The 16,766-nt window shown below is 38.4% G+C and overlaps 1 protein-coding gene across 13 annotated transcripts in view; it reads left to right on the top strand.

Annotated features, from left to right (window-relative positions):
- Positions 1–16,766, top strand: part of PEX5L (peroxisomal biogenesis factor 5 like) — a 375,321-nt gene that overhangs the window by 286,772 nt on the left and 71,783 nt on the right. For 10 of the 13 annotated variants that reach the window (XM_064493048.1, XM_031451698.2, XM_031451661.2 and 7 more), the window contains 4 exons: positions 1,731–1,842; positions 9,639–9,833; positions 12,823–12,949; positions 14,403–14,499. In XM_064493048.1, coding sequence (XP_064349118.1) covers positions 1,731–1,842; positions 9,639–9,833; positions 12,823–12,949; positions 14,403–14,499 — 531 coding nt within the window. The remainder of the gene's footprint in view (positions 1–1,730; positions 1,843–9,638; positions 9,834–12,822; positions 12,950–14,402; positions 14,500–16,766) is intronic. The other 3 variants (XM_031451717.2, XM_031451713.2, XM_010976237.3) reach the window with 1 other exon arrangement.

The raw sequence follows: 16,766 nt of genomic DNA, 5'->3' as shown, positions 1-16,766 counted from the left end.
GTTGATATTTCTCCACACTATGGCTAAGAGGATAACTAAACTTTTTTAGTTATCTATGAATAAAATCAGATTTCTTCTTCAGAGAAATAACGGCTAACGAAGAGATAGTTATGACATCACACGTGCATATTTATACGTATTTTAAAGTCGCAGTTTTGTTGGTTGTATTGAGTCTTTGCTCCGTATACACTTGAGCCTAGGCCAGGAAGACCTAGAACCAGACCTCAGATAATTTGATTCCTAGAGAAATCTGTGAGTCTTTATACCAAGTAACACCAAAACTTACAATACTTGAAGAAATTTCTGTCTCCGTGATTTGAATACTAAAAGAAAAATGAGCATTCTCATTACTTAGCCCATGATAATGTGCACAAATTAATATGTATGAAAATCAAATTGCCAATTCTATGTGAAAATGTTAGACTCTAGCGAAGAGCTGAGATTTATTTAAAGATAATAGTGTGAATATATAAAAGTACCAAATGTGCCTCTTGGTTTTCAGTCCCCAAAGGATCACTGAAGGTTTCCATATTCCTCCTTCAGCAATAATAGAATTGCATTTTTTTCTTCCCATATTTACCATTATTTAGGTCTCTTGCCATCTTCCATAAGCTTTAAGCTATAATACCACTATAATATAAAAACACTGTGCCAGAGAAATAATGATGTGAAACTGAGTCATATAAAATATTTTGATTTGGCAATACTCCAAAACCATTTGTTATTTTGCATGTCTCTTAAAATACAGCCGTGCAAATAGGTATTTAAAACCCTAGAGGTTTTTTGACACATCTTTTTTTATAACAAGTAGAAAACTAGGTGGCTATGCCCCTTTTAAGAAAGGCCTATATAAAAACTCCCAAAAAACTAAAGACAGTTCATTTAGGAACTAATCACTTGTGTATCTTGTGTATTTTTTCTCTTAGCCATAGAAACAGAATTTAAGGATGTTTGGATTCAAAGAGGTGCAGAGTAACTGCAAGTAAATAGTTGGCTGCCACTGATAATGAGGTCTAATAAAAATCAAACTGAAAGATTTCTGAAATTAGAGAACAAACCAATGGGGAGATATAATTGAATTTACAGAAATCTATCCTACATACAGATTTTCACAAACATATCTACTGGATACTTGTACAGTTAATATAACATTTTCTACTCTCTCAAAATAATATTGCTTATACACTATTGAAAGCATTCCAAGGATATGTAAGGAAGGGTGTATACCTTTAGGTGACTTGAGCTTTTTGAGAGCAGGAGAAAAAGAGCATGTATCCACACACACGGATCTGTGTGTGCTCTTAGCACATAGCACTGACTGACCAGCCCTAGCCAGAATGTGTCACCTCAAGATCTGAAGTCACTGTTTCCAGACTCAGTAGGAGTTTGTCATCCAAGTAAAAGTGGGACTGGCCCTTAGGTACTGTGATTCACTAAATGTCAGTTTCTGCATATTGAAATTACAGAATAATCCTCAAACTGTTCTAGGAGGAGAAAAAAAGCTTGAGCTTTAAAAATTAAAGTTGGCTGCATCAAAAGTATGTTGACAATGCTAAAAGCCTCACTCCCCACCCCTTTTTTTTTCTTTCTCGCCCCTACCCCATTATTTATTGATTTATTTATCTTTTTGGTAGGCTTGCTATTCTCATTTTGTTGCAAGGCTGCATTTTAATTCATCTGATTTTGCTGTTCAACAGTGCCCTTTGACACCTGTATTCATTTGTTCTCAGCTGGTGAATGAACAGCAAGAAAGCAGACCCCTCCTGAGTCCCTCCATCGATGACTTTCTCTGTGAAACCAAGTCGGAGGCAATAGCAAGGCCAGTAACGTCCAACACAGCCGGTAATTCTTTCACTTTTAACTGATCCTCAAGGAGAGTTACTTTTCACTATAGAAAAATGGACATTTTCTTTCCACAGTGTGTTTTAAGTGGAGAATAATGTTTGCAACCAAATGAAACTTTGGAACATACACAGTTCAACATAAACCGATAAATCATTTTTCATTATATAAGAAACTTCAGTGGATGTTAAAGCAACCACTTTTGCTGAACACTAGAGTACCACAGTTAGCAATGAATCTGCTTTCAATGCCTATTTTCCGATTTACATCTTCGCATCTCAAGTCACATCACATTAGGAAATCTTTCAAACAAAAGCATCTATTTCAGAGTAAGGATTGTCAAGTTCTGGCTAGAAATATTTTGTATGACAAAAGTCCAGTAAAATTAAAATATAGACAGCCCCTTCTGGTGGATTAAAATGACAATTAAAATGTCCTAGAGAGCTGGGAGATTATCCAGCCAATTTCATTTTTTTGACATGTAAATAAGTTACTTGCTCCCTCTTACGACAATTTACTTGAACATTCTTCTGAGATTAAAGACATTCAAACAGTAAACGATCTGTATAGGCACTAATGAGCAGTCATCCCATGAGTGAATGCGGGATGTCACTGGTATCAAGCACGCCTTCTCCGGCATCCTCTGCACTTTCCAATTCTCACTGATGCGAAAACTAAGGCACTTAGGTAGGGCCAGCCTGAGGCTGCAACAGAAGATTTGACTCGAAAGCTACTTTTCACCTTCTGGGTCAGTGGCAGCCTTTCTGCATTGATCTCGTTCAGTCAACATTCACATTCAAAGGCATGTTGTTCAAATAGGAATGAAAAAAATAATGTCCAGAATCAAAGAACACTAGTCATGCTGGACTGCAGGAGAGAATTTAATGGGGAAAGGAGAGGATAATTACCTACTGTCTTGTTAAATTCATTTCATGTCCTCAGCTTGCTGTTTCCTGGCGTGGTTTTATTGTACTTTTAAGGAAGCGAAGAAAATCACAAGTGAAGGAAACTGTGGTTTTTAAGAAATGCTAAAAATTACAACAATAAGAGTAACGCAAGATAGAGGCACTTTATGCGGGAGTGTAGTCTACAGTCTCGAGTCAAACTTTGTGATTTCTAACCCCAGCTCTGCCACTTAGCAGCTCTGTGTCCTTGGGCAAGTTTCTTAACTAAGTCTATTTCCTCATCTGTCTAATATCAGTAAGATCTATATCTCTTAGGTTACTTGGGAAGATTAAATGAAGCAATTTATGTAAGCGCTTAAGCCCATGTAAGCTCTAACAGACGTTACCATTACTGTGAGATAGCGGGTGAAAACTGTACACCCAACACTTCCCTTTCCAAACGCATTAACTTTCTTTCTAACACACCAGAGTAATCATTTTCCAAATTCAGCTATCACTTTGAGTAATCAAGCCAATAAAAATGTACTTGGTACATTTTAGGCAGGACATTAAACAAGTTCAGATACTATCAGGTCAGATTCATCCTCCTTCTTTATGAAACTGGAGACCACCCCTCCAAAACTGAGCTCCCCCCAGAAAAATACAGAGGAGCCCTGTGTCTCTAATTGCCGGAAAATCCATGAGCATGGGACACACTGAGAACTTCCCACTATTCTAGGAAAAAGCTGCCAAGCCTAATTCTCAGATCTGGATTCCAGCATCCTCTGCCCTTCTCAATGATGTTAAATCTGAGTCACATAGGAAGGGCCCACCAGAGAGAGCAACACAATATCCGACTCAAAAGCTGCTCTTCACCTTGATTTTTCTAACATATGAAGGAGAGACCTGTGAAATATTGGAGGGAAAAAAAATCAAAAGAATGTGTAATTTCTTGTGATCACACTGCCTACAGTATTGTCTCCTGTGTTAGTTTCCTAGGGCCGCCATGACAAAATCCCACACACTGAGTGCACTAAACAACAGAGATTGATGTCTCACAATTCTAGAAGCTAGAAGTCCAAAATCAAGGTGTCAGTAGGACTATGCTCCCTCTGAAGGCGGTTGGGAAGGATCTGTTCCAGGCCTCTCCCCTGGTTTCTGGTAGTTTCTTGGCTTGTGGCAGCATAACTCTGTTGGCACACGACATTCTCAGTGGGTGCATGTCTCTCAGTACGTGCCTCGGTCTCTGTGTCCAGATTCCTCTTTTTATAGGGACACCAGTCATACTGATTAGGGGCCCACCTTGTCTGACTCATCTTAACTAATTACATCTCCTACGGCCTTATTTCCAAATCAAGCTACATTCTGAGGTACTAGAGGTTAAGACTTCAACATATGAACATATGAGTTTTAGGGGAACACAATTCAATCCATAACACCATCCAAAGTAAGACGTCAGGAAAAATGGTATGTTGAGACTGTGGGTTTTTTATTTCTCGACCTCAGCATTCAGTGCATCTGAGTCACACAGATTTTTATCCTTAAGGAAGACTGTAGATAGTGTGTTTTTTAATCTTGAAAACTTATTTCAAGGCACACTGTATTTTGGTAATCCCTAAGGATTATAGTTCTTTTTAAAAATCATTACAAGCCCATAATTTATATCTCAGTATGCAACATAATTCACATTATTCCACATTTTTAAACAGAAAAATTTTCAGCATACAAACACCTTGGAATCCTAATATGGTCCAATAATTTTATAGCTAAGGTTTCTGAGCAAAAGATACAGTTATCATTTTCTGTCCAAATTTTTACTAAATAGTAATTTTAAATGGAACATCATCATTTTATAGAACAGTATGAAATTACATTGAGCAATTAGGACAGTCGTTGAACATTAAGTGCCTATTATATCCCAAGCATTATATATGTCGTTACACTCAAGGAATGGATAGTAAACAATCCTGGAGTAAGTATGGGGGAAAACCTGCTTCAAGTTGTACCAAGTCAATCAAGTAGAAATTTGAAGAACCTTGTATCAAGATGAGAGGTTTTTATAGCTGGCATCTTCTTCCAATGAAGAAATAAACCAGTGTGCCACTATCTTGACAACTTCTTAAATATATAAAGAATATAGTTCTTATATAAATTAACACAAAATAAACAAGATAATTGTCTCTTCCAAAGGTCAGTCAAATGACAGGTTTTTTTCTCTACTGACCCTGAAAGAACTTATCAATCTCCTACCTCATATAAGCTCTAAATTGTAATTTTATTCTTAAGTATTTCAGTTATCTTTTTTACTTTCTGTTTGTTTCTAAATTAAAGATTAACTTTGGTCATCCAATGATGATAACTTCAAGCTGATCAAATCAGGATATTTTCCAATTTTTTTGCCTTTAACATTTTAAATTATCTTTAGTTCATCAGTAATCTAGATAGGTAACTAATTCCTTGGCCCTCTCAAGCTGTATCCCTAGATGGTAAGTAGGCCAAGATCATTGCTAATATCCTTGATTTTTAATGGCAAATAAATATATATTATATACTGATACATAGAGCAAATGCTCTGAAAGTAACTAGAAAGTAGCTGTTTTTAAGATACTGATTATATTATAGGACAAGTAATTACTATAAAACTTGCAATAATAACTTCTTGGTCTATAGTCTCCAAAAAAGATCTAATATATTTCAAAGTACAGGAAAGACTCTTTTCTAAAGAGCAAGAATAGGGGGTTCTTGGTTTGCATTTATCAATCTACATAATCTAAAAAAATTATCCATAATCTTGAGCTATGAGGTGGACAATTACTATAGAAGAAATATTTTTCATGCTTTAAAAAAGAATAATATATTGGTATTATTGGTATGGGACCTGTATACCTGTCAAAGAGACCCCTATATAAAGGAAAAGCTACCCTTAACAAAGTTCACAATCCCATTAAAGCCACCTAACTGCAAAATTAGTGTAATACAAATACATTTAATTCCAAATACATTTTTATGAAGCCCAAATAGTCGTGAACCCAATGGCATGCCTCTTGAGAGAACTTAGAAATCTGGGAATTAGCCTTAATTACATATTCCAATTAAAAGGCAAGAGTTGGTTGAATTATTTAAGTTCAATTTATCTATTTGACATCACTGGCAAAATGTTTCCTAAAGGAGTTTGCTCTGTAAGCACTATATTAAAGAATTCCAAACTATACTTAAGTTTAAAAAAAATTTTTAAAGAATTCCATGTTTTCTGGAATGCCAGGGTAGCTTACAAATTGGGTGGCACATTCTGTGACTACCCTGGTCAGGGCTGTCCCATGGTCTGTTCTCTCTGACCTACTCCTTGTAGATTTATTCCTTTAGAGAAAGTCACTAAAAATCTGAGGCTCATTATACTATAGTGATGTTAATAGCATTGCCATTGAAGTATCAAATCAGGGCTTCATCATATGTGCCATTGTATCCTAACTGTTGTAAGCAGCCTCACCTCCCAAAGCCCAAGTAATGCAGTATTCATAAACATCTTCATTGCCATGTGGAGGCTTCCAGATTAATAGGCTGTGATCTTCAATCAAGTGTCCTTGAGAGAGATGGAAACAAACACTTACATAACATATTTCATCTTCTAGCTTCAGGAAATTCCACCCAATGGAATTCGGTTACCAAAAAAAAGTTTCTGAGAGCACCAACTATTTAAATTATGCCTCAGACTACCCAAACTGGCAAATAATTGGTCGCTAAACAAAAAATAATCAAAGTCACATCAATAGTATCAGCACATTCCCTCCAAGTTCAGAAAAAGTCTAGAGAGGAGTGGTGAAGGGCACGGGCTTGCAAGTGGTGGGACTGTGAGTCCGGTGTGGATGCTGGCCTACCAGCTGTATTAGTTGCCTATTGCTGCTGTAACAAATTGCCACAAATCTAGTGGCTTAGAAAAACACAAATCTATTATCCTACAATTCTGGAGGTCAGCTGTCTTAAATCAAGATGTCAAGAGGGCTGCATTCCTTCTGGAGGCTCTAAAGGAGAATTCATTTCCGTGCCTTTTCTAGTACCTGGAATTCCTTGGTTTATGGCCCTTTCTTCCACCTGCAAAGACAATAGCATAGAATCTTCAGGTTGCTCTGTTTCCTTCTCTCTCTCTCTCTCTCACACACACACACACATATACACACCGTTTCACATCCACTATAACAGGTGGTTAGCTTAAATAGAAACACAAATTCTGAAACACAAAGCTTCATGTGCCTAAGAGCATCTTTAAAATTGGGTTCAGAAAATCAGTAGAGCAGACGCCCTCTTCTGTGTCAAGGTATGCTGTCTTTGAAGCCCATGTGCAACAATGAAACCCTTTATTTTTGTCTTAACTAAAGCGCACACCACACACACACACACACACACACACGGTAAAATGAGATTTATCTTTCTTAAGAAAGTGAAAGGCTGCACCCGTCCTTCTATGCTTTTGAAATTGTGTTCCCCGGGGACTCTCTCAGCTTCAAGGTTGCCATTCCACCTCCCAGCCACCCCCTTCATCAACTGGGTACCAAATAAGGCCTTTTGTGCCTGCCAAGCAGTTGTTTCACATTTGCTGGGAAAAGAACAAAGGAACAGAGAGCTCAGAACAAACGCAGGAAGTGCTGAGGACGTTTGGAGGGGAAAGATTGTTACTGAGCCAAGTTTGAATTCGCAATTCAGGCTTTTAGTAATTCATTTATTCTGAATGGTGAGAAGCAGATACAGAGTTAAATTAATGCTCATCAGTTATTATTCTGTAACAAATGTATTTCTATATACAAGCAGACGAGTCCTATATAATTTGCTTTTAAAAGAAGTGTAGGAGCTAGTGACTAATTCTTAATTGTTTGTACAATTAGTAAAAAGACATATACAGCATTCCAGAGACTGTCATCCACTTCCTTGCCTCTATTGTAAGGAAATCATGGTGGGCTGAGAATTCCTGCCAACGTAATAGTGGCCTAGAAATTTCTATTTAAACATTCAAAGGATATGAAATGTGCGGCATCCTAGCTGACCCTGGCTGCTTGCTGCGCTTGCATTTTAGACATCAAGCCAGGCAGCTGAGCCTTGAAAGCCACTTCTTTCCCCCCAGATTCAAGTGCTTGCTCCCACAGAACACTCCTCATAGTTCAGAGCATCTTTCATTGGAAAGTGGCTCCCATTTCCTTAGGAAGACTCAAGTGAGATAAGCTGACACTTTCAGGGTGTTTTTTTAATAAATCTACTTCATAGCATCTTCTGTGGGACCAATATTTTTGTCTCATCCTCCATCTTATTCCCACTGGTGTTTTTTCATTCCATCAGTGTGTAGACCTGATTCTTGCCTGAAATAGAGAAGAGTAGGGAAAATAGGAGATCAACAAAAAGGAAAAGGAAAGAAAAGCATCACAAATTGGCCACCAAAGAATAGAAATATTTACTGAGTACCTATGATATGCTGGCACTTTACACATTTGACTTACAAATTAGATCATTTAATCTTCATGTCATACCTAAATGACAGACTACTAATTCTGCATTTTTCAGCTGAGGAGACTGAAACTCAGAGAGGTCAAGAAACCCATTTGAAGCCACACAGCTAAGCAGTGGTAGAGCCAGGTCGTTCCACTTCACCATCAGCTTCAAACCATTGTGATTTGTAATTGAAGTCAGAAAGCAAGATTATTGAGAATAAAGCTTGACATCCTAAGGATCCCATGGGATTGGTTAGCTCATGATGACCGTACAGTACTAAAGAAATACTTGCTGTGAGCTCAGTTTAGCCCTGGCCCAGCCTTGAATGCAAGGGGGCAGTAGATGGAAGAGCGTCGAGATGTCAGCAAAAATCCATCCACTCCCTACCAGGAGGAAAAGCCAGACATCAAAGAGGAGGAGGAGGAGCTGTTTGTAGACGGTGCTGGGAAGGGTTAGCACGGGGAGTGTCCCTGTCACTTTGTTGGCTTTCCTAAGCTAGCCAGGTGAAGAGATCCTACGCCAAGAAGCCCACCAGCCCAGTTCAGAAGCCAGCCTCTCGGAAGGAGGGCTGGAGGGACCCTGTCTAATTGGAATTTTCCATTTCTCACAATGAGCTAATCAAACATCAGTTACTTGCACTGAAGAGAAAAAAGAATGAAGAGTTACAGAGCTTGCCTTTTTATTTCTCATTTGCCTAGTTTGCATTTGGACAAATTATTATTTCTGCCTTCATTAGAGTATTTAACACAATGTAATCAACCTGCTGGGAAGTAAAAGGGTAACCATTTTATGGTTTGTTACGTTGAAATTTGAATTTGCATATTAAGCAGCAAAGGTATTAACATGTGTACCTATTCATCAACTATGGATTGTAAAATACCTCTCTAGTGTGAGCCTAAACAGCAAGCCGTTTTCTGATTGAACTGCTTAATTAAATAAAAGATGATTAACAGTCTTCCTTTATACCCTGGATACTTCAGTAGTTTGAAGTGAAAACATGAAGACATTTAGAAACTTTACCAAATCTTCGTCTTCACTGTCTGCAAGCATCCCTCTGAATATGACAGTTAGGCGCTACCCCAGAAAATATGCCCTCTAAAATATGCCTCTTTATAAATAAAGCAAAGCCATAAAGTAAATAGTATCTAAACTCATATTCAATTTTATCATTTTACTTTTGTTCAGACCTTCATCACTGGGGAGGCTGGTCTAAGCCCTGTTTTGCGAATTTGTTACGTGACAGCTGAAGGAGAGCATCCAGCCAGGTTCCCAGTCTAAATACAAACTGTCTTGATAAATCAGTGGGGAGCTAACTTAGTTTGGTGCTTCTTGCCTACTCTACAAACAAAATCCTTCTGCACCTAACCAAAACCTATTTTTAAAAAATAATCTGAGAGCAGTGAATGGGCTTATCTTAACCTCTTCCATCTCTGATAGTATTGACCACAGGCTTAGATCTCCTTGACCTGAGTGAACCCGTCTCTCAAACCCAAACCAAAGCCAAGAAGTTGGAAGCCTCATCAAAAACATCATCCCTCAAGAAAAAGACTGACGCATCTGACTTCATCAGTGCAGACGCTGAGCAGAGAGGTCAGGCTCTCCGAGGCTCGGACACGGCATCCTTAGACTTAGGTAAGGCGATAGCTTGTGTCTGCTACTGTTCATCCTTGCCTTGATGCAAGGAAGTTCTACAAATGACATTAAAACCATGGGCAAAGCAGTCCAAAAGATGAATTCTATATCAGAAACTGGGCAGGACACACTTCTTTGTGCTTAGATTAAAGAGCAGTTGGGGAGTTCAACTTTGCTGAACTGGTGTGGATTTATTCATTCACTTACTTGACCCATGTGTATTGAGTTGTTGATAATGACAGGCACCAAACTAGGCACTGGAGTTACAGTAAAAATAAGACATGAATCTTGTTCTCTAGGACATTCAGTCTAGAGAGAAGAGAGTCTAGAGAGAGAGAGAGAGGAAATGCTAACCCAAGTTCCAGGAACAGCCAGACGAGACAGTCACATGTAACATGCATGGGGATACACCCAACACAGTAATAAGAGCTACCGTTTATTGATGGCCTACAATACCCAGAACTGTGCTACATGATTTACATGTATGAGCCCATTAATTCATCACAACACTTTAAAATGAGTGAGGAACCAAATTTGCAAATTTAAATAACTTGCCCAAGACTCAGTTAGTATGAGGAAGAGCTAGAATTGGAGCCTCGCTCTAACTAACATCAAAGCCTGTACTTCTCTCCATTGCACGTCTTCCTGAGAAAGGAGGCCTTAACCTCAGCTCATGGAACCAGTCAAAGTAAGCTCTCCTTTCTTAGGAGAGCAGTGGCAGATCTTTCCGAAAACCAAGGGGAATGTGTATCTCTCCAGGCTGTGACTGACTGGTGGGTATGGGTATACATATGTGCATGAGGAAGTAGCCATAAAATGAGCATATTAGTAACTTTTATCCACAAAGTTCTGAAGGTTAAAGGAATATATATATATATGTGTGTGTGTGTGTGTGTGTATACACATATGTATATGTAAAATCACTTAGCACTGTGATATATACATGTTAGATGGTCATGAATTCATTTATTCATTTGTTCAGTAAATATTTCTCTAAATAATTACTATGTTCCATACTATGTGCTGGAAATACAAAGATAAATAATATAAGCTCTCTGCCCCTTATTAAGTTTACAGTCTAGTGGAGAGATAGAAAAAATTATTAAATGACTGTAATAAAATATGTCCTGTGTACTGTAATAAAGAAAAGCCCAAGTTAGTTAGTACATGAGCACCTTCATAGAGCCCCTGACCCAGCCAGGAGGTTGTAGAGGGTGTCTTATAGAAGCTGCTATGTGAGCAGAGTCTTGAAGGGTGAGTAAGAATTTGCCAGACAAGGAAATATGGATCCGAGAGAGGTGAGGAGGAAGGGGCATGGCGTTCCTGGTGTAGAAGAGAAAGAAATGCACACACAAACACTGACAGATGTCTTTTCAAGTCAGTGCAAGTGTTGGCATCATAGTCAAGCATGGAGAGGAGTGAGAAATCAGGCTGAGAGTCACCAGGGGTCAGATAATGGGAGTTCTTGGATGCCATATCCTTAAGTTTGAGGTGAGGGCAGGGTTTAAAGGGTTTTTGCTTGGAGGAGTGACATCAACAGGTTCTATTTTAGAAAAATTTTTCTCTGGTGGGTGTGTAGAGAAAGGCATGGAAGCAGGGAGACCAATTCAGGCATCTAAGATAGTGGCAGAGGGGATAGTGAGAAGGAGACAGATTCAAAAAATAAAATAAAATGAAACAGGATTTGTGGACTGAGTAGATGTATGTGTGCCAGCCAGGAAGACAAATAGAATGTGTCAAACTCTGTGATGAGGATACAGCGGGGAAAGGTGGGGAGGAGGAAGTCAAGGTAGAAATTGCTGAGTTCAGTTTCGAACCTGTCGTATTTTAGGAGATCGTGGGACTTCTCTGTGGAGATGTCCAATGAACTGTTAGAAGTGTAGATCCAGAACTCAGGAAAGAGAACTGAGCAGGACATGGAGATTGGAAAGTCAGAGCATGGGACTGGGGCATCCATGATTTCACAGTCATGGATGTAGATGAGCTCAACCTGGGGTGGATGGTGGAGAAGGGAAGAGAACCAGCGCATTGTGCAAACCAGCTGCTCACACAGGCTCCCCTCTCCTCTGCCATGCCCCTCTTGGAGACCTCTCTTTGGAGGAAAACCTTATAACTATCTCCGACACTTCCTCACCATCCATGAGTTCTACGTTTATTCCATTTCAATCAATGAAATTTATACATGTGCATAGGATGTACTGTTAAATACATTACAATACAATAAACATGTAAATGAAATTTTCACTTCTCTGCTTTTGAGATAATGTCCTGTGAAGAAGTCAAACAAATTCTTATTTAAAGTTCTTTGGAGGGCATTGACAGCAAACCCAGCTTTTCATAGATGAAAAAATTGACCCCCAAGGTTGTTTAAGTGGATTGTTCACAGTCACACACCTGTTAATGAGAGAGAGCCCAGCCAGGTTCTTTATCTGTAAGAACAGAGCCACAGGGAGAAAATGGCTCTCGCAACTCTCAGCTTTCTCTGTCACCTCCTTTCTCTCTATTTCCATTATAAATTCCCTTCTTTGGTGAAAAATTAAGTAGTCTATAACAAAAACTGTGAAAAGTGTTCCAGTTTCTTCCCACTTCCTTTTAACAATGATATTCATTCTGTTCAACAGAATCTCTTTCTAGAAATGTGCCAGAAGTATCTCAAAGCCGCCTCCTTAGCTGTTAGCCCATTATCAACCAGACGCCATGCGTTCATACACAGAATGCAGAATGCACATACCTCTTGAGATAAATTCAGTTTAAAAAACTGGATTGTTTAACTGTAAAAACAATCTAATTTCTCTTAATAGATCTCATTTATTTAGCTGCAAGCATTTTAATTACTTTCACGCAACCTTTGGTCTTGGGGTTTGAGAGCATTGGTTAAGTAAATTTCACTTGTATGAGACTTCTTGGTCTTAATCGATCTCTCTTCTTCTCTTTACACCTTGTATTCTCCTCCTGTTCCCCCCTCTTCGTCCCCTTCCTATATACTTAGCAGACATTCAAACACAACTGGAAAAATGGGATGATGTTAAGTTTCATGGAGATCGGAATGGCAAGGGGCATCCCATGACAGAGAGAAAATCCTGCTCATCTAGAACTGGGTCAAAAGAACTTTTATGGTAAGATATTTTAATATTAGAAAAGAGTTATTTATTTCAACCATAAAAAAGAATGAAATTTTGCCATTTGCAGCAACATGAATGGACTTTGAGGGCCATATAAATGAATTAGTCAGGCAGAGAAAGACAAATACTGTATGGTATCACTTATATGTGGAATCTAAAAAATACAACAAATTAGTGAATATAACCAAAAAAAGAAGCAGACTCACAGATACAGAGAACAGACTAGTAGTTACCAGTGGGGAGAGAAGGAGAGGAGCAATATGGGGGGTGAGGGAGTGCGAGGTACTAACTATTGGGTGTAAGACAGACTACAAGGATGCATTGTACAACACAAGGATGATAGCCCATATTTTGTAATAGCTATAAATGAACTATAACCTTTAAAACTTATATAAAATATTTTTAAAATTTTTAAATGGATAAAAATTTTTAAAAACTAAAAAAAAAAAGAAAATACTCATTTATGCGTCATGTACTCTAATACTGAAATAGCCAATGAACTCAGTCAATCCAGATTCTTGTTGCCATTTACAACCCCCTATTTATCAATGTTAATTTTTGTGGCTTCTAAAACTAAATTATTTCATCCGAATTGCTAAAAATTCAGCCAGTTAGGATTTTGGTAGATTCATAATTCAAAATTCAGTATTTGTTCAATCTTTGTTGATAATTTTCTAAATATGTAACTGGGTGACCAATCAAAACAGGTGCACATGTATGTTTACATATGTGTGTGTATTCAATGTATTGTATGAATGGTAGTTAAATGTTTCTGGCTACACAGATAATCTTTTCTGACTTTCTTAATCATCACTGTCAGATAATGCACTAAGAAGAATCCAAGAATCAGCGGTAGAGTACATGCTTAGTCTTGGGTTCAATCCTCAGTACCTCCTTTAAATAAATGAATACAAACCTAATTACCTCCCCCTGCCCCCACAAAAAAAGAATAATCCATGGGTGCCCATGAGAAAAACTAGCCACTTGAATTTTACCATGTTTTTAAAGCTTCCTAAGGGACGGCATGTTTCAGTTTCCTGTTGCCCCTCACACATCTCCATTTATTATGACATCCAAATTCTATAGAAAGATCAAATCTCACTGAGGCACTTTATGAGAAAGCTCCCTGCTCCCCCAGAATTACTTTTTTAATGAAGCAGAACTTTCAATAACAAAAATGGCATTGCATTTATTTACTTTTTACGCATAACTGGACTGAATTCTAAACCAAAGACAATAACACCTAGCACACTGCAGCCTTAAATTCCACTTAAATTCCAAACATGATCATTATAACAGAAATATATGTTATCTTTTTCATCAAAAGGCTGATGAGAGCTTTGTGACCACGGTTCTCGGTGATCCAAATTCGCCGAGTTTCTTGGCTGGGTTTCTAGCTGAATTTGCTTGTCGATGTACATGACTCTCCTTCATGCATCCCTTATAGGTCCTCAGAGCACAGATCTCAACCAGAACTGAGTGGTGGGAAAAGCGCCTTGAACTCTGAGTCGGCTTCGGAGCTGGAATTAGTGCCTCCAACACAGGTAACAAAACCAACTCCTCAATGTACCTGTCTTTTATAATCATAAACATTTTATTTAAATTTTCACAGAAAAGGTTGAAGTGTTTCTTCTGTATTTTGTATTTCATGTACTTTCTCACTCAGCATCTGTCTCAATGCTTAAACTGATGACTCAGATAGAGAGAAGGATAGATTTGGCTGGAAAATGTGTCGCTGAAGTCACTTTGTACCTAGCACTTTTTCCTTGTTATACCACCTACTGTTCCATTATTTTTCAATACAAAATCTGTTCTACTGCACCGTTAGCACTATTTATATAACAGACCCAAGTAGAAGGAAATTACGTCTTGAGCACTCATCACATTTATGCCCTGCAGACCAAGGCACGTACACATCAGGAACGTGACTGCTAAGGAATAAATAATTACAGCACTAGCCGTCATGGTAAGACTAAGAGCGACATTTGAGAGGACCCACTAAGTATTAGGGACTTTACTATGTGCTTTTCATATGTTACATCTAATACCTAAGTAATCCTGTGAATTAGCATTAGCCTCACTTTAAAGGTCTTTGAAGAATCTTGGTGAAGTCAAAATCCTTTTCTGGGGCGCCCAGCTAATCACGGGCAGAAGCAGGGTGTGAACCAGACCCGTCTGTCCGCTACTCGACCCTTGACTCCAGTGTAACTGTCTCGTCTGTAACTAGTTGCCACTATGGTGAGGGCTGTGCCAAGCAGGCCCAAGGGATTCTCAATCTTTTCATTTGCTCAAACACTTTACAAGGGTACAGCCTTGGTCTAAAACCGTAAAGATCTCTTAAGAAATGTGTCCACATTCATGCATCTACCATATAGTTGGCAAATAAGTGGGATGAAATGAGCAAGAGAGATTTTCTTGAGTTTACTAGATAAGATATTGAAACTAAGAGGGGAGGTGTAGTGTCTGGGATGAAGTAAAGGCTTAACTCTGATAATAGCAGATATTACTGAGTGCTGTGAGAAGCCCTCCAGTACATATTAATTAGCTTGCTTGATCCTGACAAATGACTCTGTAAGGTAGGTTTATTTATGGGGTAATAAATAATTTTTTATAAATGTCCCCATTTTATAAAAGGGGAAACTAAGGCACAGTGAGACTAAGAAAATTGTCACTGTGCCTACAACTTAATAAGTGGCATAGAGAAGGAAGACACAGAGAGAGAGGAAATGATGAGGAAATGGAAGACCTCTGGAAATCTTTCTAGGCCATTAACAGCACCCTTCCCTACACCTCACCCTCTGCAAGAGAAAGGTGGGCAATTACCGCTCCCAGAACTCTGCTGGAAAACAAATCCACTGACTTCCAGAGCAAATAACCCTGGGAAGCTTAATGAATTGTTAATGTAGCATGAAAATGTATTTTCTTCCTCTGTGTTCATTCTACATGTATATTTTTCAAAGCAAATTGGTAACATTTATTAGAGAAACATTTCTTGATAAGTGCATTAGAGATTTAGACTCAGCTAAAGTAATCGGTACTATTTCATAAACTGGAATCCTTAGAACGATTTAATGGAGCCATAGAACGCTTGTTCCTGCAGCAGGGGGAGACTTGGCTGTTGCACACGGAGCTGGAGGGCGGAGGAGCAGCCGGGGTCCTCAGTTGCCTTGGAGACCCACAATGCATTTATCTTATTATTCCAATGACTGCTACTTTCCAGCTGGTTGTCTGATTTCATCCCACCACATCCTCCTTCCACTTACCCACTGGTGTGCCTTTAAGCAGACACAATGTGCTTCAGAAAATTTGTATGAGATTCCCAACATTGTCCTCCAAAACATCAGGTAAAGTGCCCTGTGATAGTTCTCTGTCTAGATAAAATGTAGTGAATCCTTTTAGAGGGTTACCAATTATTTGTAAAGAATTTATCCCTTAAATTGTTTTTTTTAAAGCACTGCATGTTTACTTACCAAGATTTGCCTGAACTAAGGAAATTTATAATCTCCAAGTTTTAATTCCAGCCTGTGGTTAAATAAGGAAAATTTCATGAATTTGGGATTTAATCATCTAAGATACGAAGTCACTCCAGTGGAGCAGCAAGAGACTAGACTGATTCATCTGTTAGTAATAAAGGGCAGAAAGATGTTTTTACTGTTAGAAGCATACTGCTTTTAAATATATGCTCTCTTTACATAAATAAGATGCTGAGGTGATGTAACATTTCAACTTGCAAACTATTCAGGTAAACAATTTCAGCTCACCAAAATTTATTACTGTTCCACCATCACTCAAATGGTTCACAGGAAAATCA

The sequence above is a fragment of the Camelus dromedarius genome, chromosome 2 (genome assembly GCF_036321535.1).
Source record: "Camelus dromedarius isolate mCamDro1 chromosome 2, mCamDro1.pat, whole genome shotgun sequence".
NCBI lineage: Eukaryota > Metazoa > Chordata > Mammalia > Artiodactyla > Camelidae > Camelus > Camelus dromedarius.
This window is presented reverse-complemented; position numbering and strand designations above follow the sequence as displayed.